At 40.4% G+C, this 16,766-nt stretch overlaps 1 protein-coding gene across 12 annotated transcripts in view; it reads right to left on the bottom strand.

The window, feature by feature from the left end:
* Nucleotides 1–16,766, bottom strand: part of EHBP1 (EH domain binding protein 1) — a 360,247-nt gene that overhangs the window by 322,545 nt on the left and 20,936 nt on the right. For 6 of the 12 annotated variants that reach the window (XM_004742043.2, XM_013051089.2, XM_004742044.3 and 3 more), the window contains exons 1-2: nt 8,421–8,734; nt 7,190–7,588 (exon numbers count right to left, since the gene is read on the bottom strand). In XM_004742043.2, coding sequence (XP_004742100.1) covers nt 7,190–7,293 — 104 coding nt within the window. In that variant the 5' untranslated portion in view covers nt 7,294–7,588; nt 8,421–8,734. The other 6 variants (XM_004742041.2, XM_004742042.2, XM_045077893.1 and 3 more) reach the window with 5 other exon arrangements.

The raw sequence follows: 16,766 nt of genomic DNA, 5'->3' as shown, positions 1-16,766 counted from the left end.
AAGTTGTACCTCTGATTTAAATTAGATGATCAGGGGCACCTGGGTGGCTCAGTAGGCTAAGCCTCTGACGTAGGCTCAAGTCATGATCTTAGGGTCCTGGGTTAGAGCCCCGGATCAGGCTCTCTGGTCTTTCCTCTCTCTCTCTCTGCCTTCCTCTCTGCCTACTTGTGATCTCTATCTCTCAAATAAAAAAATAAAATCTTAAATAAATAAACAAATAAGATGATCAGAAAACTAGGTAAACTTTATCCAATTTCACAGTCTGAGTCTTTTATAGTTGGAGACTTTATCCAATGTCAAACTTTTTCTTTCCTTACAATAAAAGTCCTCTTTGAATTAGTCCTAAGAAAAGTCTCTGCAAAAAAATGTGGATATTTTCTTTAGCCGGAAGAAATTTACCTGAGCCAATGTGCTTCCCTTTTTGCCTCAGCTGCCAGTAAACTCAGAACCAAGTCCCGTGTCCAGTGGTAACCCCTTCTAAGTATCTAGTAACATGCACTCTCTGCTCCTCTAAGACTATCTCTGTTCTATTTATATACCTAAATTAGTCAACATAATGTTATTTTAAATTCTTAAGTGGACAAACTCTTTTGGACATAGGCAGAGGATCAACTTTTAAAGTGATAACTTCTTTGATTAAAGTCAATGTTTTTACTGTTAACTGAGCTTTAAAGTCAACTTTTTAAGTGTTTTCTCATTTAAAAAGTACTTTTAAAATAACAACACTGGGGTTAATAACAAAAAGAAATATTTTAATAGAACAAACTTACTAAAGAAAATCTTTAAGTACCAGTTAACAAAGCTGCCTAAAAATACCACTATAACAGCGATTAAATAAGACAAACATAAACGAACATCCTGTTGTAATTCTATATGAACATCCCTATTGAACATTCAATTGAAAAAGCTTGTGCAACTTTTCTTCAGAACATTGGACTATTTTTATATCATGCAGTAAACTACTTCAGTGGCTCTTTTGTTGAAATTTCCCACAAAATTAGAACAAACACATTTGATACATCAATAGCACATTTCTAAAGATGCCTAAAGTCCCTGAGCATCTAGTTGCAAAACTAACATCAAACTAACCTACATTATAAGAGTAGAATCTCTTCACATAATCCCTTAAAATTTCATTTTTAAAAAAATCAACCTTTAAAATAATAAACCAAAATTTGATACCAAATTAAAGAAAGGGAATTTCACATTACTGAAAGATACAATGTACTAAATGGATTCATTAAAAAAAAAAAAAAGCCATGATAGGAAAAAATTGTTTATAAAAAATTGTCATAAAGAAATGTATCATAGGGGCGCCTGGGTGGCTCAGTGGGTTAAAGCCTCTGCTTTCGGCTCAGGTCATGATCCCAGGGTCCTGGGATCGAGCCCCGCATCGGGCTCTCTGCTCCGTGGGAAGCCTGCTTCCTCCTCTCTCTGCCTGCCTCTCTGCTTACCTGTGATTTCTCTCTGTCAAATAAATAAATAAAATCTTAAAAAAAAAAAAAAAAGAAATGTATCATAAATATCACACATAGTCACCTTAGGATACACACACAAATGTTAGCAAATGAATTCTATTTTGGAAGAATTCAATTAGTCTCCTTAACCAACTTACTTACTTGAAGTAATTAAAAAGTAAACAAAGTTATAAAACCATATGAAGGACTTAGCTCCAGAAGCAATAATATGTAGTCCCTTTCCCCAAAAGCCAAAGTACTGCCAAAACTTGGTTAATTTCAGCACAGTGCCTCTTGCTAGCATGCTCCCTGGTTTACTTCCACCTCTCGGGTCACTCCAAACTTCTAACACTCTTAAATGTTGCAGTTACATTTTCAGTGTTCTTGCTTTTTCTCCCTTATTGTCTAAATAGTTCTCTTCATCACTTATCACTTAAATAATCAGATAATTTACAAGTGTTACAATGGGTAACATTTATTGAGTGCTTACTATATATCAGGCACTATTCTACCCACTTTACAGGTATTATTTAATTGTCAAAACAACTTTATGCTGGAAGCACTGTTACTATCATCACCATTTTACAGACACAGTACTAAGAGGTTAAGTAATTTGTCTAAGGTCGCACAGACAGAAAATATGTATTTTTGTACATACACAGATATAAATGTTCCTTAAAGCTATTGTAAAGTTTTTTTTGGGGTGCCTGGGTGGCTCAGTCAGTTAAGCATCTGCCTTCAGCTCAGGTCATGATCCCAGTGATCTTGGGATGGATCCGCGTCCAGCTGCCTGCTCAGCAGGGAATCTGCTGCTCTCTCCTTCTGCTCCTCCTTCCCACTCATGCTCTTACTCTCAAATAAATAAATTAAATATTTTAAATAAATAAAAGCTGCTTTCTATAGGGCTGAAAGGCAGGCACAATGGGCTCTCCTCTAGGTCTGTTTTGTTTTAAGTAGGCTCCACACCCTATGCATGTTCAAGCAGGGGTGAGGGGGTGGGGGGAGGGTGTTTGAACTCACACCCTGAGATCAAGAGTCCGATACTGAACAGACTGAGCCACCCAGGTGCCCCTAGGCTCTCCTCTATTCTTACCCAGTTAGACTACAAATTAAACTAAAAGTCTGTAGGTTGGGCATAGTGAAGAGAAAAAGGTACTAAACTCTCGATTCCACAAATACTAGCTGCAAGTAACTCTAAGATTTAGAGCAGAGGCCAGTAAACATTCTTAAAAGGACAAATAGTAAATATCTTAAACTCTGCAGTGACCCAGTCTATGTAGCAACTATTGAACTCTGCCATTTTTAGTGTGACAGCAGCTACAAACAAATGGACATGGCCAAATTCCAATAAAACTTTATTTACAAAAGAAACAGCTTGGACCAGGCCAAAGTCTGCCAACAATCTAGATGCATACTGAATCTGGTGTGGAGGAAATCATGATTTAAGTATTACAATATCGAATTACAGCATTCAGGGGCTTCACTATTTTCCTTAAAAACCGACTATAATTAGGGGAACCCTCCTACACTGTTGGTGGGAATGCAAGCTGGTGCAACCACTCTGGAAAACAGCATGGAGGTTCCTCAAAAAGTTGAAAAGAGAACTGCCCTATGACCCAGCAATTGCACTACTGGGTATTTACCCTAAAGATACAAATGTAGTGATCCGAAGGGGCACATGCACCCGAATGTTTATAGCAGCAATGTCCACAATAGCCAAACTATGGAAAGAACCTAGATGTCCATCAACAGATGAATGGATAAAAAAGATGTGGTACATATACACAATGGAATACTATGCAGCCATCAAAAGAAATGAAATCTTGCCATTTGCGACAACATGGATGGAACTAGAGCGTATCATGCTTAGTGAAATAAGTTAAGCGGAGAAAGACAACTATCATATGATCTCCCTGATATGAGGAAGTGGTGATGCAACATGGGGGCTTAAGTGGGTAGGAGAAGAATAAATGAAACAAGATGGGATTGGAAGGGAGACAAACCATAAGTGACTCTTAATCTCACAAAACAAACTGAGGGTTGTTGGGGGGAGGGGGCTTGGGAGAAGGGGGGTGGGGTTATAGACACTGCCGGGGGTGTGTGCTTTGGTGAGTGCTGTGGGTGTGTGGACCTGGCGATTCACGGACCTGTACCCCTGGGGATAAAAATATATGTTTATAAAAAATAAAAAATTTTTAAAAAAACGACTATAATTGAACTTTTGTACAGCTGAATTTCACATGAAATAAATATTTAAAATCTAGACAAAATACTACATGTAACAATTCCAGTTTAAAAAAAAATTCCATAAAACTACATAAAATTACTAACAAAGTAACATATCAATTTATTACCTACTAAAATTAAATCTACCTTTGACAATTCATCAAATGGAAAAGACAATTCGGCTATTTCCTTTCAAGGAATAAGATGTTTAAGATTCAGATAACTTGTAACAGGAAGTTCTACAAAGTAAAACTTTCTGCCCTATCCCCTCATTCAGTAAGATTTTAGCACCTGACTATCTACACCATTTTTCCTCCTATTATTCTTGGCAACTTCAAGAGCCACAGAGATAATCTGTCCCACACTTCAGCCTATAAATTCCTTGGCCAACCTTTTCACTCCCCAAAATCTTTTCCTCCATTCTATCTCAACCGCAAATTGCCATTGTTATACCCAAACTAGCTGAGCTACAGTCTGATAGTACAAAAGATGACCCATTCAAATATAGGAAGAAATTCTACTTAATTAAAAAAAATTAAGGCATACTTCTATTTAATGTATATGGCACAATTAAAAAACACACTGAGGATGTGTGCTCATTTTTTCATTAATTTTTTTAAGATTTTATTTTATTATTTTTTTTAAATAATTTTTTAAAAGATTTTATTTATTTATTTGACAGAGAGAAATCACAAGTAGATGGAGAGGCAGGCAGAGAGAGAGAGAGAGGAAAGTAGGCTCCCTGCCAAGCAGAGAGCCCGATGCAGTACTCGATCCCAGGACCCTGGGATCATGACCTGAGTCAAAGGCAGCGGCTTAACCCACTGAGCCACCCAGGCGCCCCAAGATTTTATTTTTAAGTACCCAAGTAGAGCTGGAACTTATAACACTGAGATGAAGAGTCGCATACTCTATCAACTGAGCCAGCCAGGTGCCCCATGTGCTTATTTTTTTAACCTGGTAAGTAAATGTGATCCAAAGGAGACCACCACCTTTACCTTGTCATTATACCATTAACCACATCCTCCAGAAATGAACAACTCACTCTGGCTCCTACCTCTATTCCCAGCTCTTTTCACTCTTAAACCAACCCCACCTTTAACATATCAAAATCATTGTTCTCTTCACTTTTTCATTGACCATCCTCACTTTCATGTCCTTATTTTCCTCCTTTCCCATCTCATATTCCATGGTTCATCACTATAATCAGTCCCGTGCATTCACTTTCAATTTCCCTGCCCTTCTTTCTCTCAGTTATACACTTCTGAAGAAAAAACATCCCTGGTTACATCCAACTCTGCCTATTTTATGCCTGCACCCAAACAAGGAACAGAGCTGAATTAAAATTTACAAACTTGCTGGTTGCATTCACTTTATTTTTTGTTTGTTTGTTTTTTGTGTTTTTTTGGGGTTTTTTTTTGTTGTTGTTGTTTTGTTTTTTTGGTTTTTTGGTGTTTTGTTTTTTTGCATTCACTTTAAATTTACGATCACAAACTTAAGAAGGTCCTCAGCACTACTCATCCTTCTGCATTTCCCCAGTCAATTCTTGTTTTGACAATTTAATACCTCCTCTCTCTTCAATCCTTCGACACCTCTTTCTGTCACCTCTCCCTTGGCTGATGACCTCTAATATTATTTCCATGAAAAAACAGAAGCCATTTCTTGTGCTCTGCCTTAGTCTAAGCCTTTTCCCTCACCTTACCTACTGGAACAGTAGGCAGACATTGCTGTCTCCAGTCACCCTTTTCACTATGATCCTTACTCCACACTATCATTCAAGTGATTTTTCCAAAATGCAAACCTAATGCATCTTTTGCTCAAAACCTTTCACTACAACCCACAGAATAAAGTCCAAGACACATATAATAGTACAAGCACATAACTTTCCTTGATTGGAATCCTGCCTGCTGCTCTAACATCATATCCCACTGCCCTGCCCCCATCCTGCACTTTAAGCCCCATCAACAAACTGCACTGCTTGAATTTCCAGCACATCCCATGTTATTTAATTCCTCCATACTTTTTGCATAGGCTATTGCTTCAGTCTAGAATAGTCTTCATTTCTTCCCCCTTGGCTTTCTGGCCAACTACTATGAATCTTTCAGAATCCAACTCAGATCCCAGGAAGCCACCCCAAGACCTTCCCCTCCACCCTTAAAGAGTTATTTCCTCCACTGCCAACTTAGTAAGTGATAATGGCATTTATTGGGGATTAAATTACTCATTGAATCTTCACAATAACTCTTCCTATAAAATGGTACCATTATTTCTTTTGCAGACATGGAAACTAAATCATAGAGAAATAAATAAACTGTTTGCAAGGATAACCAACGGTTAAGTTATGGAGACAGATTAAAATCCCTACATCATACACATTTGTATTACTGTACCATGATAAGTGAATTTATTTACATGACTGTCATTACCCTGGACAGTGAGCTCCTTGAGGGTGGGGATTATGTCATATTCAATTCTAAAGCCACAGTGCCTGGTGTAAAGTAGGTAATCAGTGCATGTATTTCATGAATTGCACATAAAATAACATTCCTAACAAGTCCAAGAGCAAAGCATTCAGAAACTGGTTTCCCAATATTCAAATATACTTTAAGAGTTCTAAAACAGAGCAAGTTATTTTTTTCATGTAATAAAAAGCATGTTAAAAAGAGAGCTAATATAGACATGAGATTACAGTCCTTGTGGACAATAAAATGGGACTTATTTCCACAGTAATAATATTTAAACACTGTAATAAGACAAAACCCAAAGGACTATTTGCTTAACATTAACTCTTTTCCTCTTACTAAATAAGAATTCTTGCTTACCATTCAAGACAGTGAAAAGAAAGCCCTAAATTTACTTTGCTCAAGTAGAAAGAAGCAAATCGTAGGCCAGAACTACTAATTGCTTCCTTAAGTCTGGCCAAGAAATGTATCCCATTAGGCAATTAAAATAAAATACAGTTGCCTGACTAAGCATATAACAAAAGAATTTCTAAGGTTGTATTATGGACTGGCATTCCATTATTAAAATAATGAAAAATTATTTATTTTAAACCAAGACAAATGAAAAATCAAGAACAAAATAAAACAGATTATCACCACCCCTCAAGAATATAGATTTCTATATTATAACTCTATTAAAATACATGTTACAATAATACATACGCATGTTTACAATATTCAATAGCATTTTCTCTATCTCCTTCAAATTATAAAAAAAATCAAAGTAATGCTAACACTAATGATGAAAGACCTCAAGACCAAATCTACTGTACTTAGTAAGCTCTCAGAGTTACACTCCTTTGAGCCATACTGAAGTGCAGTAATTAAAACCCACAGGGATGATACCAGCAGCAAGAGTGCATACCACAATACTTGTTAGAGTAATCTGTTCCCTGCCCAGCCTGTACACACTCATGCACTACAGAAAGGTGTGTCAGCTGTCAGCTGACTTTAGGCCACAGTGAGTTTAGGCCATAGTAAACTCTACCCCCAGACATGTCTTACCATTTCTTGGTACACTCAACCATCAACTCCTGGTAGGAGGCCACAAACTGGAACTTGGATGCATGTTTTCCCACACGCTGCAGTCTCTTCCAAACTGAAGCCATGATGGTCAGTCACTGGAGCAATTCTGGGTTAGCAATACAGCAGCTTTAACAAAGCAGAGGGCCCAAAGCAAAGGAGCTTTGCATGTATGTCTGTACTTTAAAAAACTCAACTACAACTTGAAATGATGTTTGGGGTCCATAAGTCTTCACCCTGTTTCATAGGGTAAATCCCATCTTAGATGAATGGCCCAGTCAAGAACAGTATGATACACATGACAGGATGAATGAGAGGAGGTTCCCTCATGGAGACATCACCATTCCACCTCGGGGACTATATGATGTGTAATCTGGAGGACTGAAAAGCAAAACAAAGAGAGAAAAATATGAGAGAAGCATGAGGAGTGACTACCCACCCATGTTAGATAACACTGCAACAGACCTCAGTTCTCCGCATGTTTTTCAAACAATGAAACAAAACACCAACCTCAAAAGCCAGTAACATCAAGGGTGCAAGACATCAAGGAAGAAATTACAATTCACACCGAAGACGTGGAGCAACACATTAGGTAATCAGCATCAACAACAATCGAGAAACGCCAAGTCGGGGCCCTACCTCCCCCTCCTAGCATCACAGAAAGGCGAGCAGAGCGGGAAAGTCTAGGGATGCTGTTTAATGTCCACTGCCAGTCAGAGGGAGGAGTGGAACATTTCAAAATAAACTTTGTTTTTCAGCTGATAAATAATAGCCTCCAGTCCTAGAATATGTGCTTGGAACAAATTAAGGAGCGAGGAGGAATGCTGTTGTTCAGTCGGAGGGGGAAATGGATGGGGAAAGAGGAGTGGAGGGAAATCTCAAGGCAAAGGGAGGGCAAGGTCCCGGCTCCAGGCCACTCGGGCTCCCCGCCTTCGCTGCCAGCCGGAGGGAAATGGAAACTCCTGCCTGGGCGTGAAGCAGTGACCAGCGGGGCAAGTGCACCGTGCGGGGTGGGGTGCCTCCCTCCCCCTTTCGAAGGGAACCGTCCGCCGGAGCCTCCTTTCCTCATGCACAGAGCCCAGACCCCTGCCCCACAGCGGTGGCAGGCGGTGGCTCGCCTGCGGTCCCTGTCACCCAGGCGATGCCAGAAGACCCCAGCCCTGTCCCCAAGACCCGACCCCGCGGCACGTCCACTCCCGCCCCCTCCTCACACCTCTAATCCCGCTGTCGGGCTCAATCTGGCCCGGTTCCCTCCTCAGCGCCGCTCCTCCGTCGCCGCCGCAGCAGCAGCCGCCGCCGCCGCCACCAAGTCCTCCATCCCCGCCGGAGCCACATGGAACAGCCGAGCCAGCCGCGGCGCTCGCGGGAGCCGGGGTCTGCAGCCCCTCAGGCGGACGGCGCGCCTCACGCCCGCCCCCTCCCGGACGGAGTCGCCCCGCGACCGTCCCCCACCCTACAAAACCCTGACAGAGCCGCCGCTCAGTGCCCACCACCCCCTCCCCCGCCTTCCTCCTCCGCCACCATCATCATTACCTCCCCCGCCGCACCTCTCACACTAACCCTACCCAAGGCGGCTGAACCTCCGTCCGCCCCGCCGCCATTGGCTCGGCACCGCGCGTGCCCCGCCCATCTCGGCGGCCGGGCCTTTCAGCGGTGGGGGCATCTCATTGGCCGACCTGGGTGCCCATAACATAGGCTCCACCCCTTAGCTCTGGAGGTGTTTTTCCCCCAGCCGGAACGCGGCGCACAGTCTACCCTTTTGGAAAAAAAAAAAAGGAACCCAGCAGGGACGATCCCGCCCACTCTTCTGATTGGCTTGAAGAGGGAAAAGATAGGCGGGAAGAGTAAGGAGTGTTTATAGTGAACGGGACGATGGTTGCTTAAGGTGGATGTCGGTCAAAGGCGCGCTGGGTGCGGGGCGGGTTTTTTGGCTGGAGTCTGAAAGTAGAGCGGGGGCTGGCTTCCGTGCAGCTGTGGATAGCGTGGCTGCTGTGGTTTTCTCTCCTGTACTCTCCTATCCCCACCCGAGGAGCTGGGTGCGCCTATTCCTGCGCCACTAGCCACCAGGGTGTTTGCGCACGCAGCCTTGGTTTCACCCGGTTTCTCCTGGGGTTTTTTCCCATACAAACTGAAGTAATGACCCTGACAACCCACCTAGCGTTCAGTCTACTGGTCCTCAATGGGATACAATTAGCTGAGCTAGAAACGAACTGCTCATGGTGCAATTTCTTTTTGTTCTGATTCTTCAGCATTTGTTTATTTTTCTTGCTTTGCTCTTTTTCCCCTGTAAATGATTCAGGAGTGGCCAGCATATAAAAAGGATGATTCTAGGCAAAGAGGAAGATGAAATAACCTAAGGAGACTGTGAGGGCAGGGACACTTAACATTGCTTTTTTTTTTTTTTTTTTAAGATTTTATCTATTCATTTGACAGAGAGAGAGGCAGGCAGAGAGAGAGGGGGAAGCAGGCTCCCCGCTGAGCAGAGAGCCTGATGTGGGGCTTGATCCCAGGACCCTGAGATCATGACCCGAGCCGAAGGCAGAGGCTCAACCCACTGAGCCACCCAGGCGCCCCGACACTTAACATTGTTAAAAAAAAAGCCAAGGATCCTTTTGAGAATATGATGAAAGCTATAGACACTAACCCAAGGAGAGAATTTTATCCTATCATAAAACGCAAAAATCTGCTTTCAGTTTTAGGTGGTTCACTGACCTCTTAGTGTAAAGAGAGCAAAGAATGATGGGGGTGGGTGGCGGTCCCAACATTTAAGGAATAAGAGAAGTAAACTGGAAAAGAGACTGAGGAGGAATGGTCAGAGAAGTAGAGCACCCTATAAGCAATCAGCATACAGTTTGAAAAAATGAGAAGGTAGCTAACATGAAAAGAAAACAAGCAGGTTGGGCCACGGAAACAATTAAGGGCCAATGTTAATCTTGCTAAGGATGGAGAACAGAGTGAATGGACAAAGTAACTGGAAAGTTATCAGGGTCTAGGGAAGGATTCTTTGAAGGACAGGAGGGCAGTGGTGAGTGAGAGCTGATCCCATCTATAGACACATGAGCAAGAGAAAGGAGAGAGAGAGATTGGAGAATCAGGAGAGATGGGAAGACAGCTGGAATCCAATATCTAATTCTATTTCCATTTTTAATAAAGTGATCAAAAAATACCCCAAGAACACAATGTGCATTTTACAGAAAAGGACATAGATATCACTTATTTTGTACAGTCTTAATTTTTAAATATTAAGATAACCATAATATTCATATTGATTATTATTTTCTGTACATCTTAAGAGTTCTCAAGTGTCCTTCCTGAGTGGTTTACTAAGTCACTACAACTTACACCCATTATGATCTCATATGGTGATATAGTCTGCATCATTAACAGACTTTAAGTGTATGGAGTTTTTTTAAATGACTAATTTATAGAAATGGTCATAAACTATTTTAATCTAAGTTGCCCTTCAGGAACAATTCGCATGATGATGAGGGGTTTTGCATCTTATTTATTGTTCTTCAGAACTTTTCAAACTTTCTTATGTGGTCAGCTTAGTTTCATATAATACTCTTTCTCATCCTTAAAAAAGAAAGAGAGAGAGAGAGAGAGACTTTATTGTAAAGAAACTATCTTAAAAGCAATTAGTTTGGGGCCGCCTGGGTGGCGCCCAGTTAAGCATCCAACTCGGTTTCAGCTCAGGTCATGCTCTCAAAGTGGTGCAATCCAGCCCCACATCTGGCTCTGTGCTCAGCAGGGAATCTGATTATCTCTCTCCCTCTCCCTCTAGTCCTCCCCCAACACCTGCCCCCCAAATGCACTCTCTCTAAATAAATATATCTTAAAAAATAAAAAAACAATCAGTTTTAAATACATATTTTTTTTGGAGGAGGAATAAGAAGAAGAACAAGGAGTGTATAGAACCCCTAGAGAATTTTCTCAAGAGACTGATAGTTTCGTATAAAACAGTTTTTCTTTTTAGGGGAAATATTTTTCTTGGATGTAAACTCTTTCATTCTAGCTGCACAGGTAGCTAAGAAAAGGCCGAGGTTCAAAATGAAGTAATTAATGGGGCACCTGGGTGGCTCAGTTGAGTAAGCATCCAACTCCTGATTTCAGCTCAGGTCATGATCTCAGGTCTGGGATCAAGCCCCATGTCCAGCTCTCCACTCAGCAGGGAGTTGGCTTGGTGCCCTCTCCCTTTGCTCACTCCCTTTAAAATAAATATATAGTTTTTATTTTTATTAATTTTTAAAGATTTTATTTGTCAGAGAAAGAGAGAGAGAGCACAAGCAGGCAGAGGCAGAGAGAGAAGCAGGCTCCCCACCAAGCAAGGAGCTCGATGTGGGACTTGATCCAGGACCCTGGGATCAGAACCTGAGGGGAAAGCAGCGGCTTAACCAACTGAGCCACTCACATGTCCCTAGTTTTTATTTTAAATGAAGTAGTTAAGACCAGATTGACATTGTTCTGCTGCTGAGCTCAGGTTCAAAGGCTGGCTCCTGGAGGCTCCACCAAACAGCTACTTCTTCTCTCAACTTTTTTTAAAAATAATCTGTCTGCTAACTAAATGTATTGAAGAATCTTCCATATATACTATCTTAAGATCTTTTTCATCTGCTTAGTTGAAAATTATTGAAAACCACTTAGTATTAATCATATAAATACTATTAACAGTACATTAAAGATATAATCCCTGTTCTCAAAAGAGTTTTCAGAAACAGATGTTCAGCACCCATACAAGAAAATAACACAAATTACTTAACCTCTGTAAGTCTCAGCTTCTTATTCTGTCAAACAAATAACCATGCCTGCCTTTCTAGGATGTTAAGATGGCAGATGTGTAGGCAAAGAACTTAATACATCGTAAACAGTCAATAAATGGTAATTAATAACGTACATCACTGTGTTTGTTTCATAAACGGTCAAGGAAAAAACAACCAGACCTTCAAGAATACTTGGACAATACTTTGTTGCTACTGAATGTAACTACCTTAGGACTAAAGAAAGAGTGCATATAACATTATTCTTCTCTCGTTGACTCTGTAACTCTTCTCTCGTAATTGTCAAGAGTGGAAAACCAATAAGTTAAGTGGACTCAAGATTTTATAATAATTACTAAGAATTCACTTACTCTCAGTCTTCATGACCACCTTTCACACAATGTATTAGCTGAGATCTTCTGGCATGCTGGAAGTTACATTTTCCATAAGGCCTCCCCATACTCTCTACCTACCAGTGTATATATCCTTCTGACCCTTCCCCCACTTCCAAGGGAAACTGCACCCCAAACCCTTTTCTAGTCCCTTATTTTCTCAGGTCTTGATTTTTCACTTCTTTCCATCCCAGGCTTAATCTGTGTGTAATAGGCTCATGGGTGTGTGTTACTTTGATTGTACTATTCATTTGACCCAGGTGTTGAATGTGAAAATTTATAGGTTTTTTATTTAACAGAAGATTTAACATTTAAAATAATTTCAATTTTGGCTTTAAATATCATCAAGCTTATAGTGAAGATGAAATATGAAGAAACGAGTGAAAAATGCCATCTCAAAACTTCCAATCCTCCTTGCCATGACAATTTTGAAAATATAGATCTTATTTTCCATGAAACAGCTTTGCTAGTCACTGTTTCAGAAACCTCCAAAATGGGAGATTCTAGTCTATGAAATGCAACCAAAGACTTGAATTATGATCATTCCTGGTTATAAAATTTTTATATTTAGGTTTTACAGTTTTGCAGTAAAAATTGTCAGAGGTATTATTGCAGGATTTAACTACTAATAGAACTTATCTGTGCCTTAGTCCTAGTACTAAGATTTACTCCCAATAATAGCACTGCAGGCTTTCACATTATTTTCCAGCTACCATAGCAGTTAGACTGTATACAACACTACTGCAATTTTTAACTGCTAATGAAATTATTTCTTTTTTCTTTTTAAGATTTATTTATTTATTTATTTATTTGAGAGAAAGAGAGATACAGTTTGTGGGGAGGGGCAGTGGGAGAGGGAGAGAGAGAATCTCAAGCAGTCTCCATGTGCAGCACAGAGTCCAACGAGGGCTTTTTCTCACCACCCTAAGATCACAACCTGAGCCAGAATCAAGAGTTGGGCACTTAAATGACTGAGCCACGCAGGCATCCTGAAATTATTTCTTTCAAGCCCATAGTAAACAAACTTACTCCTGACGATCCTACATCAAGTCTTATGTTCAAAAAAACCAAAAACCAAAAACAAACAAACAAAAAAAACTCACTGTGATGGGGCGCCTGGGTGGCTCAGTGGGTTAAGCCACTGCCTTCGGCTCAGGTCATGATCTCAGGGTGCTGGGATCGAGTCCTGCATCAGGCTCTCTGCTCAGCACTTGTGATCTCTCTCTGTCAAATAAATAAATAAAATCTTTAAAAAAAAAAAAAACTCACTGTGACAAGCTAATACTTCCAAAATATTAAGTGATGGTCTCTGTAGCAGCTGTTTTTCCAGGTACTTCTTTTTATCCTATTGGCCTTTCTCCTCCTAGACCCCACCCTAAGACACTCTCAGCATCTCACCCATCCTCATGTAGGCTGGTCTTTGCTCATCATTTCAGGAAAGGAATATAACAGAATGCAGAGAAACAGGGAATTTCCCCCTGGTTTTTTAGTTCAAAATCCTAGCCCTTTAGGGAGTAATGAAATGGATCCTTGTAGAGACCTACACTGTTCAGTAGGATAACCTCTAGCCACAGGTGACTACTGAACACTAGAGTTCAATATGGCTAGTTCAAACTGAAATGTGCTGTAAGTATAAAATACACACTAATTTCAAAGACTTAACATGTAAAAACAGAATGAAATATATCTTATTAAGTAATTTTTATACTGATTATGTGTTGAAATTATAATATTTTGGATACGTTGGGTTAAATAAAAGACATTAAAATTAATTTCACCTGTTACTTTGCTTTTTTAATGTGGCTATGGGAAAAATTTTAATTATACATATGGCTCACATTATATTCCTGTTAGATGGCACTGCTATAAGACAAAAGTAAAACTTCCTTCTGTAAAGAAGAGAAATGGATTTCCTGAACTGGAAGGAGAAGAAGAGTTGGGAGGAAAGTATTGAGAAGCTCGATGCTGGTGGGTCTCTGAGAATAGGACTTACTGCACAATTCTCTATTCTGGCACCAGCCGTGGAGAGGGACAACTGAAGGAGCAGGATCTATCTATAGGATCTGAGAGCTGAGAGAGATAACTTAATGTTCTTTTTTCTTGTTAGGGCCAAAGGGAAGAGGGTAGATCCTAAAGAGAAGAAAAAGTTGAACTGTGTGTCTAGTCCAGCCAAGACTTTAGAGTACAGTTCAATAGAACTTTCTGTTATGAACAAAATATTCTATACCTGGCTGTCAATGTAGTAGACTCTAGCCACTTGGGGCTATTGAGCACTTGAAATGTAACCGAGAAACTGGAGTTAATATTTAATCTTAATTAATTTAAATTTAAATAAGCACATGTGGCTGATAACTACCATAATGGACAGTGAAGACTTACATAGTACCATGAAGGTTCTGGAAACCCAGCATGATGATTTCTAGGCATCCAAAAGGGTACAGAGACAGCAGAAACCATCAGACCTAGAGGCCTTGCTGATAGGCCAAGATTGACTCAGCAGCAATTTGTGGGAATATATGCCATTGAGGAAGGGTGCAGATTAGAAATCTTGGGGGAGCCAGAGTGGTAGAGGAGGAGCAGAGATCAAACACTCTATCCCCTTCCTCTGACACCCTAATACTGTGTAAACCCCCTCAGTTTAGATGCAGTCCCTGCCAAATTGACCATGATTATTCTCTGTCACCCCTTGTGAAGTCAGAGCCTAAAAGAGAATTTGAGTTGAGTTATAGAAAAATGAAATTATGCTTCTTGGAAACCTGAATTTTTTTACATTGATATTTGTACCCCCTATATAACCTCAAATAATAATTCTAACAAAATACTTAGCCATTAATATTTATTCTCTTAAAAGACAGCTTTCCCCCCCCCTCTATCATAGGACCCAAGTTCTATGGTTGAAATGAAAGCAAAGAAAAGCTGTATCAGAAAACAATCTTTTGGGGCACCTGTGGGGTGCAGTCGATTAAGTGTCTGACTCTTGGTTTCAGTTCAGGTCATGATCTCAAGGTCGTAAGATCGAGCTCCAAGTCGGGCTCCATGCTCAATGTGGAGTCTGTTTAAGACTTTTTTTCCCCTGTCCCTCTGACTCCCACCCACCCCCCACCCCCCAGGCGCATGCTCACATTCTTCCCCCCCTTCTCCTCCTTGGGTGAGCACATGCTTTCTTTCAAATCATAAATAAATAAAGAAAAAGGAAAAGAAAACCATCTTTGACCTAAAAAGAGAGTATCCTTTTGTGAAACTGCTTCTGTGCTAGTTTCCCATGAACAAATCTTCACAGTTAGCCATAATGAACAATCGCACATTGAATCTGAGATGACACTAATTTCAGAACCTAATTTATATGCTAAAAACCCAATTTTGCCCAGTTCCATAGCATCTAGGAAAGGCTAATCTGGACCTGGTTGGTGGAGACACAGGAGCATCCTTAACCACCTTGAAATTCAGATAGAGACGGAAGCAAGTCTATAGAAAGCATCCTTTAGTGATTCAATAGGCCAGTCTCCTATTGTTAATCTGGAGAAATATGTTGAATGATTAGAAGGCTCAGAAATCTTCAAGAATTATTACAGGCATGGATGATATTCAAAATGTGGATACTCCAAATGTAGCAACAACACCACAAAGACATTAACCATTTGAATGGGTGACATCCATAAACCATTAGCCCCACTATCCAATTGTGGACCAGCTAAATACAGCTCTTGACTCTAGAGTATACTTGCTGGTCTGTACCACCCTCTCAGTCTGACCTTTCAAATTACTTGAGATAATCTCGGGATGGTCAAGTCCCAGTACACCGAGACTGTGTATGTCAAGATAGGTATAATTATGAGATATTTATACATCATAAAAAAGTAGATCATTACCAGAACTATTGCAGCAAAGGTTTGTGTTGGAATTAGGAACCCATTCTGATAAAGTTTTTGCTTAATTCAATATATTTATCTCCTATAATGTTAGTAGGGATTCCTGACCAAAGTCTATTGTTCATTTCCCATGAAATGCTGAGTCTTTGATAAATCGTAAAAAGTAAACTGATCTCTGCTTCCTCTATGTTTTCAAAAATTGGAATAGATTCCAGGTAACCAGATAGAGCAACCAGCCAATGTCCTCCTCTGAATAATTCCTGGATGGTTATATTTAGTGTGAACAAGATAATGAAATTAACATCATCTGAAATAATAAGGTTCGACAGGAGAGGCAAAGAAAAGCAGTAGGAATTCACAGACTGGGAGGGCACTGAATACCCACCATGTGGCATTAAATCAGAGTATTTCCATCTCAAACAGTGAGGAAAAAAACAGCAGCTAGCTGAAATCAGGCAGAATCCCACATACGAGGGCACTAAGCATGGGACAAAGGAAGCAGCCTTCTTGCAGGAGCTTGTCCCAGATGAGTTGAGATGGA

This window comes from Mustela putorius, unplaced genomic scaffold, assembly GCF_011764305.1.
Source record: "Mustela putorius furo isolate JIRA1106 unplaced genomic scaffold, ASM1176430v1.1 tig00000224_pilon_pilon_pilon, whole genome shotgun sequence".
In the NCBI taxonomy this organism is placed as follows: domain Eukaryota; kingdom Metazoa; phylum Chordata; class Mammalia; order Carnivora; family Mustelidae; genus Mustela; species Mustela putorius.
Note: the sequence above shows the minus strand (reverse complement) of the source record. Positions and strands in the feature narration are given on the sequence as shown.